The 19,318-nt window shown below is 38.5% G+C and overlaps 2 protein-coding genes across 2 annotated transcripts; one reads left to right on the forward strand and one right to left on the reverse strand.

The window, feature by feature from the left end:
• Positions 1-13,731: 13,731 nt before the first annotated feature.
• On the forward strand, positions 13,732-18,227 carry LOC122036987 (sulfite reductase [ferredoxin], chloroplastic-like). The gene is made up of 8 exons (XM_042596426.1): positions 13,732-14,079; positions 15,317-16,096; positions 16,181-16,477; positions 16,572-16,769; positions 16,959-17,093; positions 17,219-17,335; positions 17,664-17,822; positions 17,917-18,227. The coding sequence occupies exons 1-8, from the start codon at positions 13,909-13,911 to the stop codon at positions 17,992-17,994; spliced, it is 1,935 nt and encodes a 644-aa protein (XP_042452360.1). The 5' UTR covers positions 13,732-13,908; the 3' UTR covers positions 17,995-18,227.
• A 54-nt stretch (positions 18,228-18,281) lies between these two features.
• Positions 18,282-19,318, reverse strand: LOC122036988 (probable strigolactone esterase DAD2). The gene is made up of 2 exons (XM_042596427.1): positions 18,930-19,318; positions 18,282-18,853 (listed from the first exon to the last, which is right to left on the reverse strand). The coding sequence occupies exons 1-2, from the start codon at positions 19,316-19,318 to the stop codon at positions 18,394-18,396; spliced, it is 849 nt and encodes a 282-aa protein (XP_042452361.1). The 3' UTR covers positions 18,282-18,393.

A 19,318-nucleotide genomic window follows, 5' to 3' on the forward strand; every position in this document is an offset into this window, starting at 1 on the left:
GGTCTTGGAACATCCAGTTTATCAAAGTAATCCAAACCTATGGATTTATTGAGTAAACGGATAAGTCTTGTGTATACAAAAGGTGTGATGGAAACATGGTGGTGTTTCTTGTACTATACGTAGATAACATTTTTTGTAGTTGGAAACAATATCAAAATGTTGTCAGAAGTAAGGATATGATTGTCCAAATAATTCGATATAAAGGACTTGGGAGAATGTATATATTTTTGAGATCAAAGTAATAAGGGATCGCAAGAAAAAATATATATATTACTTATCTCAAGCTTAATACATCGGAAAAATCCTTGCTTGTTTTTAGCATGCAAAACTCCTATAAAGGTTTCTTACGTTTTAAGCATGGAGTGTCTTTATCTAAAGAGATGTCTCCGATGACATCAAAGGATATTGAGGACATGTAGGCAGTTCTTTATGCTTCGGCAGTTAGACAACCTAATGTATGCTATGCACGAGATCAGAAATCTGTTTTGCCAAGGGCATAGTTAGCAGATATCAAAGTAACCCTAGACAAGGGTATTAGACTGCAGTAAAACATATATTAAAAGTACCTTAGAGGCACTATAGATTATATGCTAGCTTACAAAGCAGTTAATTTGGTTCCTGTAGGTTGCACGGATTTTGACTTCCAATCGGATAGGGACAATAATAAGTCGACCTCGGGGTTTTGTGTTTACTTTAGGAGGAAAAGTCATAACTATGGAAGAGTGATAAACATAGGTATTTTTCTTGACTCCACCATAGAAGTTGAGTATATGGCAAGCCTCTGAGGTAGCCATAAAAGTTGAATGACTTAAATAACCTCAAGATAGACTTAGATATGATTTCTAGTTTGTCCAAAGATTATTACAATTTATTGTAATAATAATGGTGCAGTAGCAAACTCGAAGAAACCATGAGTCTATAAGGCAAGTAAACACAATAGAGCGCAAGTACTACCCAATACGAGAAATTGTATAACGAGGAGAAGTTGTTGCCGCCTAGATTGCATCAGATGATAACCTAAGGTCCTTAAGGCAAGAGCTTTTTGAAAGACATGGGAATCAGATGTATGGCAGCAGATATGACAGCTTAGTCTTTTAGTATAAGTGGGAGATTGTTAGAATGTATACTAAAAGTCTAGCTTTTGGTATAAAACATTTATCTAGAAATAAGAATCACATTGGTCAAATGTCTACATTTGTGATAAATGTAGTTGTTCAATTAATTTATATTGTAGATAACATGGTGTGTGGTGTCACACACAGAATATCATGTTATCAGTACCTTATAAATTATAAACAGTAGCTCACGACCATGATGGAAAGGAACAAACCATTGAAAGGTCGTAGTGTAATTAGGTGTTAATTTATCTTAACTATATAATTACACTAGTACACTAAGAGTGTATTGAGTAGGACCATTAGAGGTCGTTTTTTTTATACTGACTTTATAAAGGAACAAAGACTTTAGTTATTATGGAAGTGTGTGCTCTTAATCCTAATATAATAACAAGCACATATATTTGATATTTATTTCTTTAATTTATCAATGGGTGAGATTTAGTTCGATGAATCAATAAGCCCGATAAGTTGGGAAATGATATCACTTATAGTGTGTGTTGTTGATTATAGAAGGAAACTGTGTCCTAATAATCTAGGTTGAGAATGCCCCCAAGAGGAACTCATAAGGATTGTCATGTTAAACCCTGCAGGTGGACTTAGTCCGACATGACGATGAAGTTGAGTGGTACTACTCTTAGAACTAGATATTAATTAAGTGAGTTGTCAGTAACTTATTTAATTAGTGGACATTTGTTATCTTAAACACAGGGAGACTAACACACTCATGATAAGAAGGAACCCAAAATGTAATTTGGGATTGGTGCGGTAGTTCAATAATAGTTCTCTAGTGGAATGAATTATTATTGATAAAATTAAGTTGTGTGTTCGGGGCGAGCACAGGATGCTTAATTTTATCGGAAGACCAAAACCAATTCCTCCTCTCGGTCCCTATCGTAGTCTCTAGTATATAGAGATTTATACCCACCTTCTTACCCATCCAATGGGGTCGGCCAAGCTAGCTTGGAACCCAAGCTAGGGCCGGCCAAGACCAAGTGGATGAGCCATGTAGGTGGCTGGGCAAAGCTTGGGTCCCAAGCGTAGGTGGCCGGCCACTAGAATATTAAAAAAGATTTTTATTAAAATTATTTCTTATGTGGATACCATGATTTTAAAAGAGAGTTTAAAAATTAAAAATTTCCTTTTATAGCTTTCTACAAAAGATTAAGAGAAGAGATTAATCTCTTTCCTTATTTGTAGTTTAAAAGGATGGTTTTAATTTTTATTAAAAACTTTTCTTATTTGTAAATCATCCACATGTTTAAAAGAGAGTTTAAAAATTTGAAATCTTTCCTTATTTGTTGATTAAAAGGTGGATTTTAAATTTTAAGAAACTTTCCTTTTTAAACATGTTCATGATTTAAAAGAGAGTTTAAAAATTAAATATTCTCTTTTATAAGTTTCTATAAAAGATTAAGAAAAGATTTGATATCTTTCCTTATTTGTAGATTGAAAGAGATTTTAATTTTTAAAGATAACTTTCTTTTTATCCACATGTTTAAAAGAAAGATTTTAATTTATTAAATTTCCTTTTTATAAACCAATCATGAAGGGATAAAATTATTGGACAAATTTTTTATAAATTTCCGGAAGCAAATAAGGAAGTTTTAATTTTTGTTTAAAATTTTATTTGCTCGGAGAATTTGTGTTGTGGCCGGCCATTACAAATTGAAAAGAAAATTTGTTTTTAATTAAATAAATTTTCCTTTTCAATGGCAAAAGAATTAAGGAAGTTTTTATTAATTTTTCCTTATTTGCCAAGACCAAGGATTATAAAAGAGGGGGTAGAGGAGGCTTCAAGGCTAAGGACTCTATTCTATTTTTCTCCCTCTTTTCCTTGGTGTGTTGGTCGACCCTTCCCTTTCTCTTCTCTCCTCTTGTTGTGGCCGAAATCTATCATCTCTTGGAGCTTGGAGGATGTGGCCAGATCAAGGAAGGAGAAGAAGGAGAGAAAGCATGCATCCCTTGGAGCTTGGTTGGTGGAAAATTCTTCATCCTTTGGAAGTTCTTGTGCTTGGCCGAAACTTGAAGGAAGAAGGAAGAAGGTGCCTAGGTGGTTCTTATCTTGGAAGATCGTTGCCCACACAACGTCCGAGGTTAGAAGAGGAATACGGTAGAAGATCAAGAGGTCTTTCTAAAAGGTATAACTAGTAATTTTTCTTTCCGCATCATACTAGTTATTTTTTGAAATAATACTAAATACAAGAGACATACGATTCTTGTGTTTCGAATTTGTTTTCGATTTAGTGTTCTTTTATTTTTCTTTTCCTTGTGATTTGATTGTTCTTTTCGGTTGACCTAAAGTTATTTTAGGAAATTAAATATTAGCTTTCCTTAAAAGGTTTTGTCTAGTCGGTGGTGGTTGCTCCCATATCCAAGAAGGTCATGTGTCTCGCCACGTCAGTACTGGGAACCAATTTTGGAAATTAATATTTAATGGAATTAATAACTTAGGTGATTTGGATCAAACGTGTTAAGTTCCGCAGGAGATCCAAGTCAAAACCTAAAAGAACAAATAGATTAAGTTTTGGATCAAACGTGTTAAGTTCCGCAGGCGATCCAAAATTTAATTTAAAAAACACATGGTAGCTAGGAAAAGGTTCATACCTTTGTACAAAATTTTTGTACAGTGGAACCTCTAGGTTTTCCGAGCAGCAACCAACAATCGGTATAATACACATTCTTTGTTTGGTTTATATTCATCCTATCCTTGGTTCTTAAATTACCATTTGCTAGCATCCATAAAATGAAACGATGTTTTGGTATGATTTCCGACCTCTACACTATCGAATTCCAAGCCACCTCTGAATCCCTTGGTATGAAAAATTGATAAGCTTTTGCAATTCCTTTTGCTCCCCTAACAAACCAATCTATCATTATCATGTTTGCTCTACCAATTTCATTTGAGACTCTTAAGATCTTGTTCCAGATTTCTATAAGTTTCTTGAAGGACGAGTCTGAATCTTGGTTTCCCATGTCGAAACATATAGTGTTGATGTACCCACTTGACCCATAATGAATATGTTTTGGCTTTGATATCCCATAATATCTTACTTAACAAAGCTTTATTCCATACAAAAAGATCTCTAAATCCATATCCCCCACCTTGCTTTGATAGACAAATTTTTGACCAAGATATAGATGGGTGTTTTAAAGACCAAACAAACATATGACAAATAACTTTAATTTTGTCAATTATTCCACTACGAATTGGAAGCATTAAAAGTCAAAAACACTTCATACCTTAGAGAAGCATACCCACCAATTCCAAACGCCCAGCATATGATAATGTATGTTTGGGCCAAACATTTATCCTTCTTATAATAGCATTTAGGAGTGACTCATAATTAGCAATCCTTAGCTTTTTCACCGCCAATAGAATCCCCAAGTATCGGAAAGGAAAATAACCTTCTTGGAACCCCATGAGACAAACAAGCTGATCCTTTAAACTTGCATTCACACAGGCCATGTAAACTTGCATTTTTTTAGGATTTGCCCGTAGCCCCAAAACCCCTCCAAAATAGTCCAAACATTCCATTATGTGTTGTGTAGATGATACATCCGTTCAATAAAACAATATTAAATCATCTGCATCAATAAAATGTGTAATGCCCACATCTTTGCACATTGGATGAAAGTGAAAGGATGGCAAAGTAGCGGTGGTCTTGAGTTTTCTTGACAACACTTCAATGTAAATGTCGAACAACGAGGGCGAAGTGGATCCTCTTGTCTAAGCCCTCTTTTCCCACTAAAGAAACCATATATGTCATCATTTAAAGAAATTGAGTAAGATATCATATTGATACATTCCTTGATCTAATTACAATATCGTTAAGGAAAATCAAAACCAACGAGTGTCATCATAAGAAAATCCCAATCAACCATATCAAAAGCTTTCTTTAAGTCCACTTTGATCATGCATCTAGGAGAAATCCTTTTGTGTGCATACTTCTAAAGTAATTCCTAAGTTAAATATATCCTATCTCCTATAGAATTCCCCTTGATGAATGCTACTTGAACTGGATCCAATAAGAAATCCAAGATTTAGACAACCAACCAGCAATGATCTTTGCAATAACTTTATATAACATATTGCAACAAGAAATTGGCCTATAGTCTGAAATATCCACAGCATGGTCTCCTTTCGACACAAGAGAAATCAAAGAGTGATTCCATTGCTTGAGTAGCTTGCCATTTTGAAAAAATTCTTGTATAGCTGCAATAAAATTATTACTAACAATATCTCAAGAGGAGATAAAGAATTTCAAACCATAACCATCAGGTCCCGGAGCTTTCGCACATGCAATATCATGTAAAGTAGTTCTTATTTCTTCTAGCTCAACCGACTTGCATAAATTTTCAAATTGCCCCATGGTTAGCTTCTTTTTTGGCATGTCTCCTTTTGGCCATGTAATCCATGGAAATAATCAATAAGCTTTTCCGTTACTCCACCTATGCTCGTGATTTGATCTCTATTCCTTTTCTTTAGTGTTATGATTGCATGTCTTTTATTGTTCCTTTTTACCACATTATGAAAAAAATTTATACATTTATCCGCACTTCTCAAGTATACTTTCTTTATTTTTTGTTGATAAATTTATCTTTCTACTTCCGCTAGTAGGTTGACTTTCTTTCTTATGTGATTATACTTCATAAGGGTTGGACCTCCATCTGAAATGCCTCTTTGCACCTCTTCTAACTCCACCTTTACTCTTTTTGCTTTTTCCAAAATGTGCCCAAAGCTTCTTGTTTAGCTCCCTCAAATGTCCTTTTAATCAGAACAATTTTATTTTGAGAATAAATTAGACATTTCCCATTGCTAGGACTACCTAAGAGTCTTTTACAATCCTTTTGAAATCATCATGCAATGACCACATGTTGAAGAATTTAAAAGCCTTATTTTTTGTTTATCCTTAGCTAGTGTGTGAACAATGGAACACGAATGATCTGAGAGACATTCAGGTGTCGTAAACTCCGTATAAGCGTCAAAATCTGCCATCAACTAAAATGAATTTACCAAAACTATATCCAACTTACAATAAACATTATCATTAGACCATGTAAGGCGACATCCAATGAACTGGAGATCCACTAAGCCAAAAGTTTGTACAAAAATCTGCAAGTCTCTCATTTCATGATTTCCAACTAGAGACCCCCTTGCTTTTCATGAATAGATAATAAAGAGTTAAAATCAACTATAATCATCCATGGATCAAAAATGATGTCTCCTAAATCTGTAAGTGCCTCCCATGATGATCTCCTTGTAACAATTGAATGCAACCCATATACGAAAGTTACTAAGAAGTCCTTGCTATAAATGTGACATCAAACATGATAATCTAGCAAAAATCCAGAACCATTCTATAGAAATTTCTTAGATCAATTTGTACACCAATAGGAAGGGTGATGAGGACCTCATGAATCTATTCTCCAAATGTCCAAACCTCCACCATGAGGCGTGCATACTCCAAACGTTTCCTTGTTCGTGTTAAATTGTCGGCGTGCAATAACTTTTCAACTTCTGATCTAATCATGATTAATATTTTTGGGGTCCAACAATCTGGTGGGAGACCATGAATTTATATCTAAGTGGGCACAAAATATCCATCCTCATCAAACAAAAAATATTTAGGCATTATCTTTAAAAACATAGGAATGTCAAAGACAAAATAAGATCCTCCTTGTAGTACTTTTTCACGATCTTCTTCCTTCTCAATATGGTAGACTACCCAATTACTCTTGTGCATAAAAAACTTGTAAGAAACCTTCCATTCAGAACCCCAGGATGCTGACCCATAAAGCAGCCAACAAAACAAATGCTCATTGCATCCTCCACGCTATCTATATCATCATAATCAAAAGATAACCTTTCTCCCTTTGATTTATATTGATCTAGGTTCATAGTAAGTTTTGTTTTTCAATTGTTCTTGAAAAGTCTGACCCAATCTCTCTTCTTTGGTGACTGCACATTCCTCCCATTCCTCCCATGATCCAGTTGTGTTTTAACCATCGGAGGTTGCTGTTCTACTTCCTCCGACAAGATCTCCTCTTCCACCATCGGTGGAGGTGGAGTGCTTCCATGGGCATGAGGTTGCTAAGGAGGAACATTTGTTCTCAATGTCGTGCTTACCTCATCAGCTCATTGGCCACATCATCATGTTGCTTCAAGTCATCATTATTCAATTGGTTCACTTGTTCCATTACCTCTGCCACATAAGATGTTTCATCCGCTATCTCATCTTGATTTGCCATCTCCCTAGGTGCCTTTTGACCAGCGTGTCTCTTGCACTTCCATTTTCCCTTTGCTATATATGAGAAAGCAAACAACTACCCCTTGGAAATAGCTCACCATCCAAGTTGGCAAATGAGAAACCTTTACATTAGTTGTATTTGACCAGCCTTCTAGTGAGTGGAAAGTCACTCAAACCTTCCCCAACCACTTGGCAGTATAGTAGTGGTGGGGAGGGGCAACAGTTGACTGGAGGAGATGACTAGAGTCTGAGTCGGTGCAGTTCGTCGAAAAATCACTAGAGATGCCAAAGATTGTCGTAGAACGCTAAAATTGAAAGAAACTGATTATATGAACACTTACCTCAGTGATTAGGCCTCTAAACACCCTTAAAACGTTCTCCACGGCCTATGGAAGGCCTCCACAGCAGTTCCAAGCTCCCTTCTATTGGTGACGTGGAAGGAAACCACCTCTGGCCATGATTGAGGATTGTCCACAACAAGAGATTCACCGGAGCACCAAGAAATGATGCTGAGATTCTCGAGCGTTATCCTTATGTTGCATTACTGCATGTGCTATAATTCCTTAGGATATATCATTAATGTTTGATTATATTTTGCTTTTAAATATTTGATTATTAAAATGATTAATTATAGAAAACTTTAAATATTTGACTATTAAAAATCATTAATGTTAATTATAGAAAGTTTTAATTTTTTTGTTATTAAAAATAGTTATATCATTAATAATTTCTTTCTAAGTTCATGTCAATAAAGTAAATATTTATTTGTGAGTATATAAAAAGTAGAGTTGTCTCTAAAAGTATAAATTTTATAGAAAACTTTAAATATTTGATTATTAAAAATAAATATATCATTAATACTTTACTTATAAATTGCTGTCAACAAAGTAAATATTTTATTTATAAATTCATTTTCTAAAAATAGATGTAATATAGAAACATGACAATATAAATTGCATTAAAAGATTCATATTACATCACATGATTTAATACTAATGAGGGTAGATTTTCTATGTGATATATATATAATAAAATACAGTGGGCTCTGAAACTCAGCGCTTATTGTTGCGATCTGCATGCATATGGAAACAATAGAGATTTTAGTTTAGAACGTGACTTTCATGATAAAGATGATGTATGTTAATTAATGTTTTACATATTTATCTTTATTTTTATTTTTTTTTTTGACATTTTTACAAATATTTACCCTATCTATATTTTTGTAGGTTGAATGCATATATGTAATAATAAAACGTCTGGTCATAAAGAGAGTGAAACCAATTCTTAAAAGAAGGTCATGTATTTGTTATAAATATATATATTATTATTGTAGAAGATGAATGATGTATAAAACAACGACAAACAAATACAAGATTAACTTTATTAATTTATCACAAATATCACGCATGCAAAGTTTTTTTGACGATACATTTCCATATATGATGTATGAATTCAAGTTCTCTAGTGAACTGAGGAACACACGTGTTGATGAGAACATATTTTTTATTATGTTAATTTATTTTTTGTATTTCATGATTAATTGATCTAATATTTTTTTCTTATAACTTACCATCTTTGTTTTTTGTTTTTGAGATGCCATGGGTAAAATGGTTGACTTAGACTCGCCACACAGTAGAGGATTTAGTGGTTGCGTACAAAACTTCTTGATTATGTCTTAGAAAATTCAGAGTAAATATGTTTAACTTTGTTTTTATTTTTTTGATTTACTGTATTTTAATAATATGATATTTTACTATTTTTAGGAACAATAGGTTATTATGTACTTTGTGGGGAGACTTGTCAATGATCCGGCAGTAAGAATGGGAGACCCCATTTAGCAGAGTCAACGCCACGTGGAGGTCGAAAGGTAAAAGGCCAACCAGAAGCTTGGCCGAGCTGATTATGATGGTGACGACCGGCTGAAGCTTCCGAGCGGAAGTGATACACCCCGGCGGGGAGTCGGGGTTCCGACGCTCATGATGAACAGTATAGTAGAGCCGAGCGGATGGCCCGCTCGGCCGAAAGAATGAAACACTGCGAACAGTCCCGAGCACGCGACCAGGAAGCTCCCGAGCGGATCAGGAAGCTCCTACCGGTCGGACGTGAGGAAACCGCCGACCGGTCGGACGCTCGGCATGGAGACAAGGACAGAAACATCCTCTGACAGCAGGTGATACGCAGGATCTTAAGGCATGGGCTCACTGTCCCATCAGAGACGTACTCGGACTGTAGCAGTAAGAGGTCAGGCAAGCTCATCTGACAAGCCCATACTAAGGTATGGCAAACGGGTGCACCTCGGTATGAGTGCACATGCCTCTTCATGACCCTATATAAGGGTCCTCACCCTTCACCGGACACTCTCTCGCATGTTGGAGCCTCATATCTCATGCGCTTGCGACTTGGCGTCGGAGGGTCGCCGGGACCCCTCCCGGCCCGACTTGCGAGTTCGCGGAGGTCGGTGCGGTGGCCGAAGAAGAGCGCCACGTGCGGCGTCCGTCGATTCAGACTTCGGACAGATCAAATTGGCGCCGTCGGAACGCTCCCGCTCGGAAACAATGGGCGAGGCGGACGGCCTGCAGTGACGCTTTCAAGGAGGAACTCGGCCTGGTCGAGATAAGGGCCGCCAAACTCGTGGAGCAAAAACAAAAAGCATCCGCCGAGCGAGCGGAACAACAAGCGACATCTGCGTCTGGTGGCCGAGCGGAAGCACCTCAAGCCACCATCGCATTCCATCGGGCCCTATTTCGCACCCCTGAAGCAGCACCAGCTCGAAGAGATAGAGGCTCTTCCTCAGACGAAATGCCAAGACGGGATGACAGAAAAGGGAAAGCCCCCCGGACGGACTCATCTCCCGAGCGGACCAACCGCCAATTTTCGGAAGCCATTCTGCGAGATCCTTTGCCCAAGCACTACGTGCCCCCTACGATCGGCGAGTATAATGGAACAACGGACCCGGATGATCATAAGGGAAGGCAAGTGATCCGGCAGTAGACCCAGGGTAGGCTAACTAAGCGAGCCGAGCAGCTGGGGTAGGTCCGAGCGGAGCTAGAGTTAACCCATCCAAGGGCTTGGGTTTCCGACGTCAAGGCTGGGAGATCGAAGGGCCGAGCGGTAGTCCGCTCGGCAGAAGCATAAGGGCCGAGCGGGAGTTCGCTCGGCAGAAATATGGGCGAGGGTAAAAGGTAGCCGAGCGGCTCATCCGCTCGGCCCTGGATCTAGGATGTTAGCAGGAGCATGTCTGATGATTAGGCCGTACACAAAATCGCACGATGGAGGATCTCGCCGTCACATCGTGAAATGGTCGGTACAGTAGCAGTATGGTCTCATGAACATCTTCCTGATAGATCCATATTTGGGCATGGCCCTTCTGACAGACCCATACTTGAGCATGGTCAAAGGCATGTTGTTGATTTGACCGGGGCATTCGGGTCTCCTCCAAAGGTCTATATAAGGCCTCCATTTCTTCACCGGAGGTATGAAAAATCTTGATTTGGGAACCACCTTTTTGTTATTCCTCGCCTGACTTGAGCGTCGGAGGGCCGTCGCCGGGACACCCCTCCCGGCCCGGTTTTGTTGCAGGTTCACCGGAGCATTCGAGGATTCCGCAGGAAACGCCACGTGCCCAGCGTCCCTTGACTCCTGATTCGGACAGGATCAGCAGGCTAGATCCTCTGGACTGCTTTTGCGATCTAGAGGATGCTTTCTTTGCATGTATTGGTACAGTAGGGATTTTCTATTCCGTAATTTACGGACCAGAGGATGGTCCACTGTATGAGGACCGTTGATTTGGATGGAGCCCACCTTTAAATTGGTAGGGTCCATCCAAATCAAAGGTCTACAATAGTGGACCATCCCCTGATCCGCAAATTGCGGACCAGAGGATCTGTCCTCGTATTGGTGGGGATGCATGATCCCTACTTGTAAAATAAGTGGGGACCATACATTTCCACCAATGCATGGAAAGGGAGCATCCTCTGGACCGCAAAAAGCGGTCTAGAGGATCTTCTTTCTTGTCAATGACATCATGACATACTTAGGGAGCGTTTGGTTTAAGGGAATAAGAGTGGGAAATGGGAATAACAATCATTGATTGTCATTGTTGATGTTTGGATTATAAGAATGAAAATGCAAATAAGGGAATGAATCCTTATAATTGGGTAATGACTCATTCACATATCTTCCCCCTTCAAGGAGTCATTACTCTATTTTTAACAATCAAAATATTTTCTTATTCCAAAAATACCTTGACCCAAAACTAAAATTTTCTCCTTAATATCAAATATCAAAATATATTTATTTAATTTTTCTCTTATATCACGTTCTCTCTCATCATATTTTTTCTCTCCTCATTTTATCACCCACTTTCTCTCTCCTAAATTTCTATCATCACACTTTATTTTCTCTTTTTTCTCATTGCACTTTCTCTCTCATCACCGTTCTCTCTCATCACACTTTCTCTCTCCTTAATATCTCTCATCACACTCTCTTCCATCTTTTTTTTCTCATCATACTTCCTCTCTCATTATACTTCCTCTCTCATGAATCTCTCACATCACACTCTCTTTTCTCTTTCTTCTCATCATGTTTTCTATTTCATCACACTTTCTCTCTCCACAATTTCTCCCATCACACTCTCTCCCTTTTTTCTCAACACACCTTATCTCTTATCATACGTTCTCTCTCCTCAATATCTCCCATCAAATTCGTTTTTCTATTTTTTCTCATCACACTTTCTCTCTCATCATACTTTCTCTCTCCTCAATTTCTTCCATCATACACTCTCTCCTCATTTTTTCTCATTATACTTTCTCTCTCTTCATCCTTTTTCATCATATTTTTTCTCTCATCATATTTTTTCTCTCATCTTCTATCTTTTATCTTCATGTTCTCTCCCATCACACTCTCTTTTCTCATTTTCTCTCATTGCACTTTCTCTCTCTTCATTCTTTCCCATCACACTTTCTTTCTCATCATATTTTCTCTCTCATCATATTTTCTCTCTCATCATATTTTTCTCTCGCATTAACTTTCTATCACATATAATTTTTTCTCTTATTTTTCTTTAAGGGTAAAAAAGGAAATTTTAATTTATTCTGATAGAAAATATGCTCATACTCATTCTCATTCTCATTTCACAATACTGTGATTCTCATTCCGATTCTTATTTCTAGGAAAGAACCAAATGTCCTCTTAGAAAAAATATATGAAGAATCGATTATTATCATTCTTTAAATGTGTCGAGCAAAATGTTTTATGTGTGAAGTACGTGTTTCAAATTAAATATTTTCTATGTTACCAAGATGACGACAATAAATAAGAATTTTATTGAAATTATGGAATTTCAAAATAGGTAATTTTGATTATTCAATTTTGTATTAATATTTAATCATCATATATATATATATATATATATATGACTAAATATTAATACAACATTCATTTTAAGGGTTATTACCGATTACAAGACCTCAAATTCAATCAATATTATTTCAGCACCATCTGCTCAAATAATCTCAGAGGAATTTTCAAATGTAAATTTTTTAGTCAATAGTCATGTTCAATTGTATATCATTGTATTGAGAGTTGCAGAGTCTAAAAATTTTGATATGTGATAGTGATAATAATTTAAAAAAATCAACAACAAACATTATATTTAAGGATGTTTTTCAAAATTTATATATTTTTTTATTTTCTAATTGTACTATCTATAATCAATTTACTTTATTTGTAATTTAATTATTTATTCAAATACTCATACCTACTAGTTTTAATAGTTAATTATATAAAATAACGTCTTGACATACTTGTAATAAAAAGAATAGAGTTTGATTTTTTTTTAATTTATTAAACTATCAACTGTTAATGTTATTATATATACTATTTAATTAATATTAGTATTTATATGTCATTGGATTCATGTATTAATATTTTTATGAAAAATATATTTTTTTTTATCAAGACAATGAATATTTAAAGTGGGGACAATGAATAATTAGTAATTTAATTATTTAATTTCTAATATGTTTGATTTTTAATACATTGCTGGTGATGAGTGGGATTTCAACAGGTTGTCATTAAAAAAAATTAATTTCATAAAAAAATATATATAATCAACAGATTCGCCTAAATGATTCCCAAAAAAAAAAATTGGACGTCGGATTTTTGTCCCTAAACTTTTCCTGAATCCGTCCAGGTTCCGTGAACTTGCAATGCGCAGCCTGCTTGTTATTATCACGCACCTTAGCTGCCCATACCTACGAATAGCGTGCAATATTAATCCAAACTACGCCTCGGGCGTAGAAAAATCGGGTAAAAATATCGCGGTCCACTACTGGACTGCTTAGTGCTCCACCTACTCGCCATACGATCCAAACCATTTCCTTTCCTCATCGACTGCGTCACCGCGCTCCGCAGGAATAACAACGCACTTTGGATTTGTCTTCTAGGGTTCCCTTCTTCGGTCGATTTCCTCTGCTGCACTGCGCCCGGAGCCAAGCGCTATAAATTTCTCTTCTAGGGTTACGTTTTCTCGCGGTTCTCCAATGGCGGCGACGGCGGGGGGTGTTGCAGGAGTTGGGGTGGATCGTGCAGCTCCGATCAATGAGTTCCGCGGGATGAGGTTGTCCGGGTTGATTCAGCACCGAATTTCTTCCCGGATGTTGCGGTTGGCGACCTCATCGCGCTCGTCCTCGGTTGTCAGGGCTGTTTCTACCGTAAGATTCGTGTTTTCCTTGTGTTACTTTCCGCAAGTGTTTTTCTCATCTTGGTTCTTATGATGGTTGTGTTGATGTTTAACCGAGTGGTTATGCTGGTTAGAAGTGCCTGTCTTTGCTACGAAAGTGTGAATACCACATCCTTCCTGAGGATACAATCAGGCTTTGTTAGGATGTTTTTTCAGGATCGTAAGAAGATCCACAATTCTTGTCCTTTAACATCTTACTATTAGTCAAAATGTGCATTGCATTTCCCGGTTCTTCAGTGGAAGATTAGTTTAATAATAGTCCTTGCCAACTGAAGTTAGTGTTTCTATCATTGGTTGATCTAGGGGACTACATTAGTTTTTAATATTGTGAACCTTAATATTGTCAAAGTTCTTTATCTATGCTTTTGAATTATTCAAGGTCAGGTCTAGGTAGGAAAAGAGTTCTATGGCACAGATCATGATTCCTGAAATACCTTGGGATGTGTGGTAACCTAGTTTATGTGAAGTCTTACACAGTTTTTGAGATATGTTTTTATTTTTTGAAGTGTTAAGGGATTAGGCGAATCAGAGATATGTAATATTGTAAAAAAAAAAAGAAGTTTGGCTTCTCTTTGCATAAAAATTTCAATGTTGCCTTACTGTTGTCAGCGACATCTCCTAATTGCTTGAGATGAATCTTCAAGAGTATTAGTTGTCACCTTCCTGAAGATGAAAGCATTTCCTGATTTGTGTGCAAATAAAAATTTGCTATACCAACAACTGAGTAGAAAAATCTCTGCATGTACTCTCTGTGATCACAGAAATTTTCTATCCACCTACAACCTTTGGTGCTATGCTTCAGCCACAAATCACTCTGAATGTTTAATGTTATGATAGATTGCATGTATCCAATCCTTGTTGGGACTAACATGGCATGGCCTGTCTTGTTTTACATTATTTTTCCTTAAGAAAGGACAATTTATATGCAAACATAAAGAAGTGTGAAACTGGTATTTGACTTCAGAATGTTGATTTGGTTGATATCTCATACCTAGGTTCAAAAAGGATATTTCAATATAAGAATCTATTGATAATATTTAAGGTTCACGAGGGAAGAAATAGCAAATACCTTCATGGATCCAAGGGTACATTTGTTGGATGAATATATTTCACGTTGCTTCTTGTGAGATTTTTTCTTTTTTGTCCTAATGTATAGATTTAAGCAGTAATACTTGCATTCCTTTATCACCGATCTTCTGTTTTGGCAGTCTACAAAGCCAGAGAGTTCTAAGGGTAAGCGAAGCAAGGTTGAACTGTTCAAGGAGCAGAGCAACTTCCTCAGATATCCTCTTAATGAGGAAATAATGAATGATGCCCCGAACATAAATGAGGCTGCTACCCAGCTGATAAAGTTTCATGGAAGTTATCAACAAACTGATAGAGATGAACGTGCCATAAAGGCTTACCAATTTATGCTTCGTACAAAAAATCCATGTGGTAAAGTTCCAAATCAACTTTATTTGGCTATGGACGGTCTTGCTGATGATTTTGGAATTGGTACTCTCCGCTTGACCACTAGGCAAACGTTTCAACTGCATGGGATTCTGAAGAAGAACCTCAAAACTGTCATGAGTACCATTATTAGAAACATGGGTTCAACTCTTGGTGCATGTGGTGATTTGAACAGAAATGTATTAGCTCCTGCTGTGCCATATACCAGAAAAGATTATCTATTTGCTCAGAAAACTGCAGAAAATATTGCTGCACTTCTAACCCCACAGTCTGGTGCATATTATGACTTATGGGTAGATGGAGAAAAGATTATGTCAGCAGAGCCTGCTGAAGTGGTTAAAGCTCGTAATGACAACTCAAATGGGACAACTTTCCCTGATTCTCCCGAGCCTATTTATGGCACTCAATTCTTGCCTAGAAAGTTTAAGGTTGCAGTGACTGTGCCTACTGACAACTCTGTGGATATCTTGACAAATGATATCGGTGTTGTTGTTGTTTCTGATGATAATGGGGAACCTCAAGGCTTTAACATATATGTAATAAACTTTACAGTTCATTATGTATGTTTCTTAAGCTCTTTCCCTTAATGTTTATCAAACTGATTCTGATTGCGTTTGTAGGTAGGAGGTGGCATGGGAAGAACGCACAGGGTGGAAACCACGTTCCCCTGTTTAGGGAAACCTCTAGGATATGTGCCAAAAGAAGACATCTTATATGCTGTAAAAGCTATTGTTGTTACTCAACGAGAAAATGGGAGGAGAGATGACCGTAGGTACAGTAGAATGAAGTACTTGATAAGTGAATGGGGAATTGACAAGTTCCGCACCGTTGTGGAGCAGTATTATGGAAAGAAGTTTGAGCCATTCCATGAATTACCAGAGTGGGAATTTAAAAGTTATCTTGGATGGCATGAACAGGTCTAACTGCAGCCTATACTATGCTTATTTGTTAATACTCATTTATCTTTACTTCCTATATTGTACTTATGTTTTTATTACACTGATTCTGCAGGGTGATGGTGCATTGTTCTGTGGACTGCATATTGATAATGGGCGGATAGGAGGAGCAATGAAAAAAACATTAAGAGAAATAATTGAGAAGTATAGCCTCAATATGAGGATTACACCTAACCAAAATTTGATTCTATGTGGCATTCATCACTCGTGGAAAAAGGATATCGCTGCAACTCTTGCCCAGGCTGGTTTCTTGGTAAAGTTTGCCATCATATTTCTGCAAATCGTTAAAATAGTAGCAATTTATTATTATTATTTTTTTGGTTTTGTTGAAGGGAAGTTTGCCACACAGCTTGGCTATTATACTCAAATGTTAGCCAAAAGTGGCCAACATTTTTTCCTCTTTCCTTGCATTTTACTATTTTTATACTTATCTTCTTTACAGCAACCTAGTGAGGTTGATCTTCTTAAAGTAACTGCAATGGCATGCCCTGCTCTGCCACTTTGTCCACTAGCAACAACCGAAGCTGAGAGAGGAATTCCTGATATTCTCAAAAGAGTTAGAGCTGTCTTTGATAAGGTAACCTAATCATACCACCCTAGCGGAGTGATAAGATAGTAAGGATATACCTCTTTTGTTTTGGCAATTGTAACATTTATGTTTTACAGACAAGTGGTAGATGTAACATTCCTGTTATTTTTCAGGTAGGCCTCACGCCCGATGAGTCTGTCGTAATAAGAGTGACTGGCTGCCCCAACGGTTGTGCGAGACCCTACATGGCTGAGCTAGGACTCGTCGGTGATGGTCCCAACAGCTATCAGGTACTCGGTTTTATTTTATTTTATTTTTTTGACTAATGCTACATGAACATCCTAGCTAAGATTGTATAGTAGAATAATTCTAGTGATTAAATGCCTAAGTGAAATAATTTGACCATCATTGCCTTGGACATCGACATTGTTATTTCGTTGCAGCCTTCAGCTTCGCTAGAGATTATAGTGATCTTTCATGTCTAAACAAATATCAAGCACTGTATGTGCTCTGATGCTGAATTTGTCATGTTGGTTCAAGCACTCGGTGTCTGCAACTGCCAATGCAAGCCACCAAATAAATACTTACAAATGATACTCTGTTTATATTTTGTTTCAGATATGGCTTGGTGGGACCCCTAACCAGACCTCTTTAGCAAAATGCTTCCTGGATAAGGTCAAGGTCCAAAACCTAGAGAAGGTATTTGAGCCACTGTTCTATAACTGGAAAACTAAACGTCTACAGGCTGAATCATTTGGTAGCTTTGCCACAAGGACAGTAAGTACTAAATTTATTCCCCTTCGACTCTGATCACAAGTTCTCCCTCACCAAAAGAGAAGATAGCAATTATGGTCTTTCACTGTTCTTCTAGGGCTTTGATAAATTGCGGGAGCTGGTGGAGAACTGGGAGGCTCTTCCAGTCGGAGACAACCTCAGTGCACATTCCTAAGCTCTTTGCCGAAGAGCTGAGCATGAAGAGCTCATGAGTGATGAGCTGGTGCAGTTACGGAACAACTGCTCAATCCAATGGCAAAATCTATTGATCAGTGGATGCTATAGTTCGTGAGTTTCGATTGCTGTCGAGGCAGTGCCAATGACCATTTACTATGTTTCCGCTTGTAATTGTGGTTTTGAGTTATGATGATAATCTGATATTATTAATACAGAATATAATTCCTGCTAGTATGGATTTTTTTTTATTGAAATAAAAATAAATAGATTAGGAGCCCTTTGATCTGATATTTATATTTCAACCGAAGCCTTCACGTCACTTCCACGTGGATAAGTCATAAGTGTAAAATGACCACACATTTGTTTGACGTAATTAATTAGACATAATCAGATGCAGTTAATGAGCGGGAGCGACGGGTGGATCTATCGTCAGCGCGCGGTGGAGGACCTGGACGAAGGCTGCGGGGTGGCTGAGGTGCGGCATGTGGCCTTCTTCGCCGAGGAGCTCGACGGTGGTGCGGCCGCCGAGGTGGGCCCTGAGGTAGCTGGTGACGGAGGGCGGCACCGACATGTCGTTGGCGGTCTGCACGACGACGCAGGGCGGGAGCACCAGCCCCAGGAAACCGCGCAGGTCGCTGTTGAACACCGCCCTCGACACGAACAGCGATATGTCCGGCCGCATGTCGGACAGCGTCCGGCCGTACTCCGTCACCGCCGCCGGCACGTCCGCCCCCACCGCCAGCGGCGCGAACCCCTGCACCCACGCTTCGTAGTTCGCCTCCATGGCCGCGAACACCTCCTCGATCTTCTCCCTCTCGAATCCCCCATGGTACCCCGCTTCGTGATCATTCAAAAACCTATGATCGAACGTTGTTACTGGTGATATATTTAACGTTTTCTCATACTAACAAGATGAAATTGATGGCGGATTGCCTTGGGGAGGCGCCGACGAGGATGAGCTTGAGGAAGAGGCGAGGGCGGCGGATGGCGGCGAGGATTCCGATCATGGCGGAGACAGAGTGGCCGACGAAGAAGCAGCGGTCGACGGAGAGGGCGTCCAGGAGGGAGAGGAGGTCATCGACGTAGGCGTCGAGGGTGGCGTAGCGGCGGAAGTCGAAGTGGTCGGGATTAACGCTGCCGGCGAAGACGAGGTCGTAGAGGACGACCCTGTAGTCGCGGAGAAAGAAAGGGAGGATCCCGTTCCATGCCGACTGGTCGGTGCCGAATCCATGGGAGAGCACCAGAACTCGGTCGCCGTCGCCGACCATCCTCGCGTTAAGGATATCCAGCAGCTTGCTGGAGTCGCCATTGCCGCTGCCCAT

Source organism: Zingiber officinale, unplaced genomic scaffold (genome assembly GCF_018446385.1).
Source record: "Zingiber officinale cultivar Zhangliang unplaced genomic scaffold, Zo_v1.1 ctg229, whole genome shotgun sequence".
NCBI lineage: Eukaryota > Viridiplantae > Streptophyta > Magnoliopsida > Zingiberales > Zingiberaceae > Zingiber > Zingiber officinale.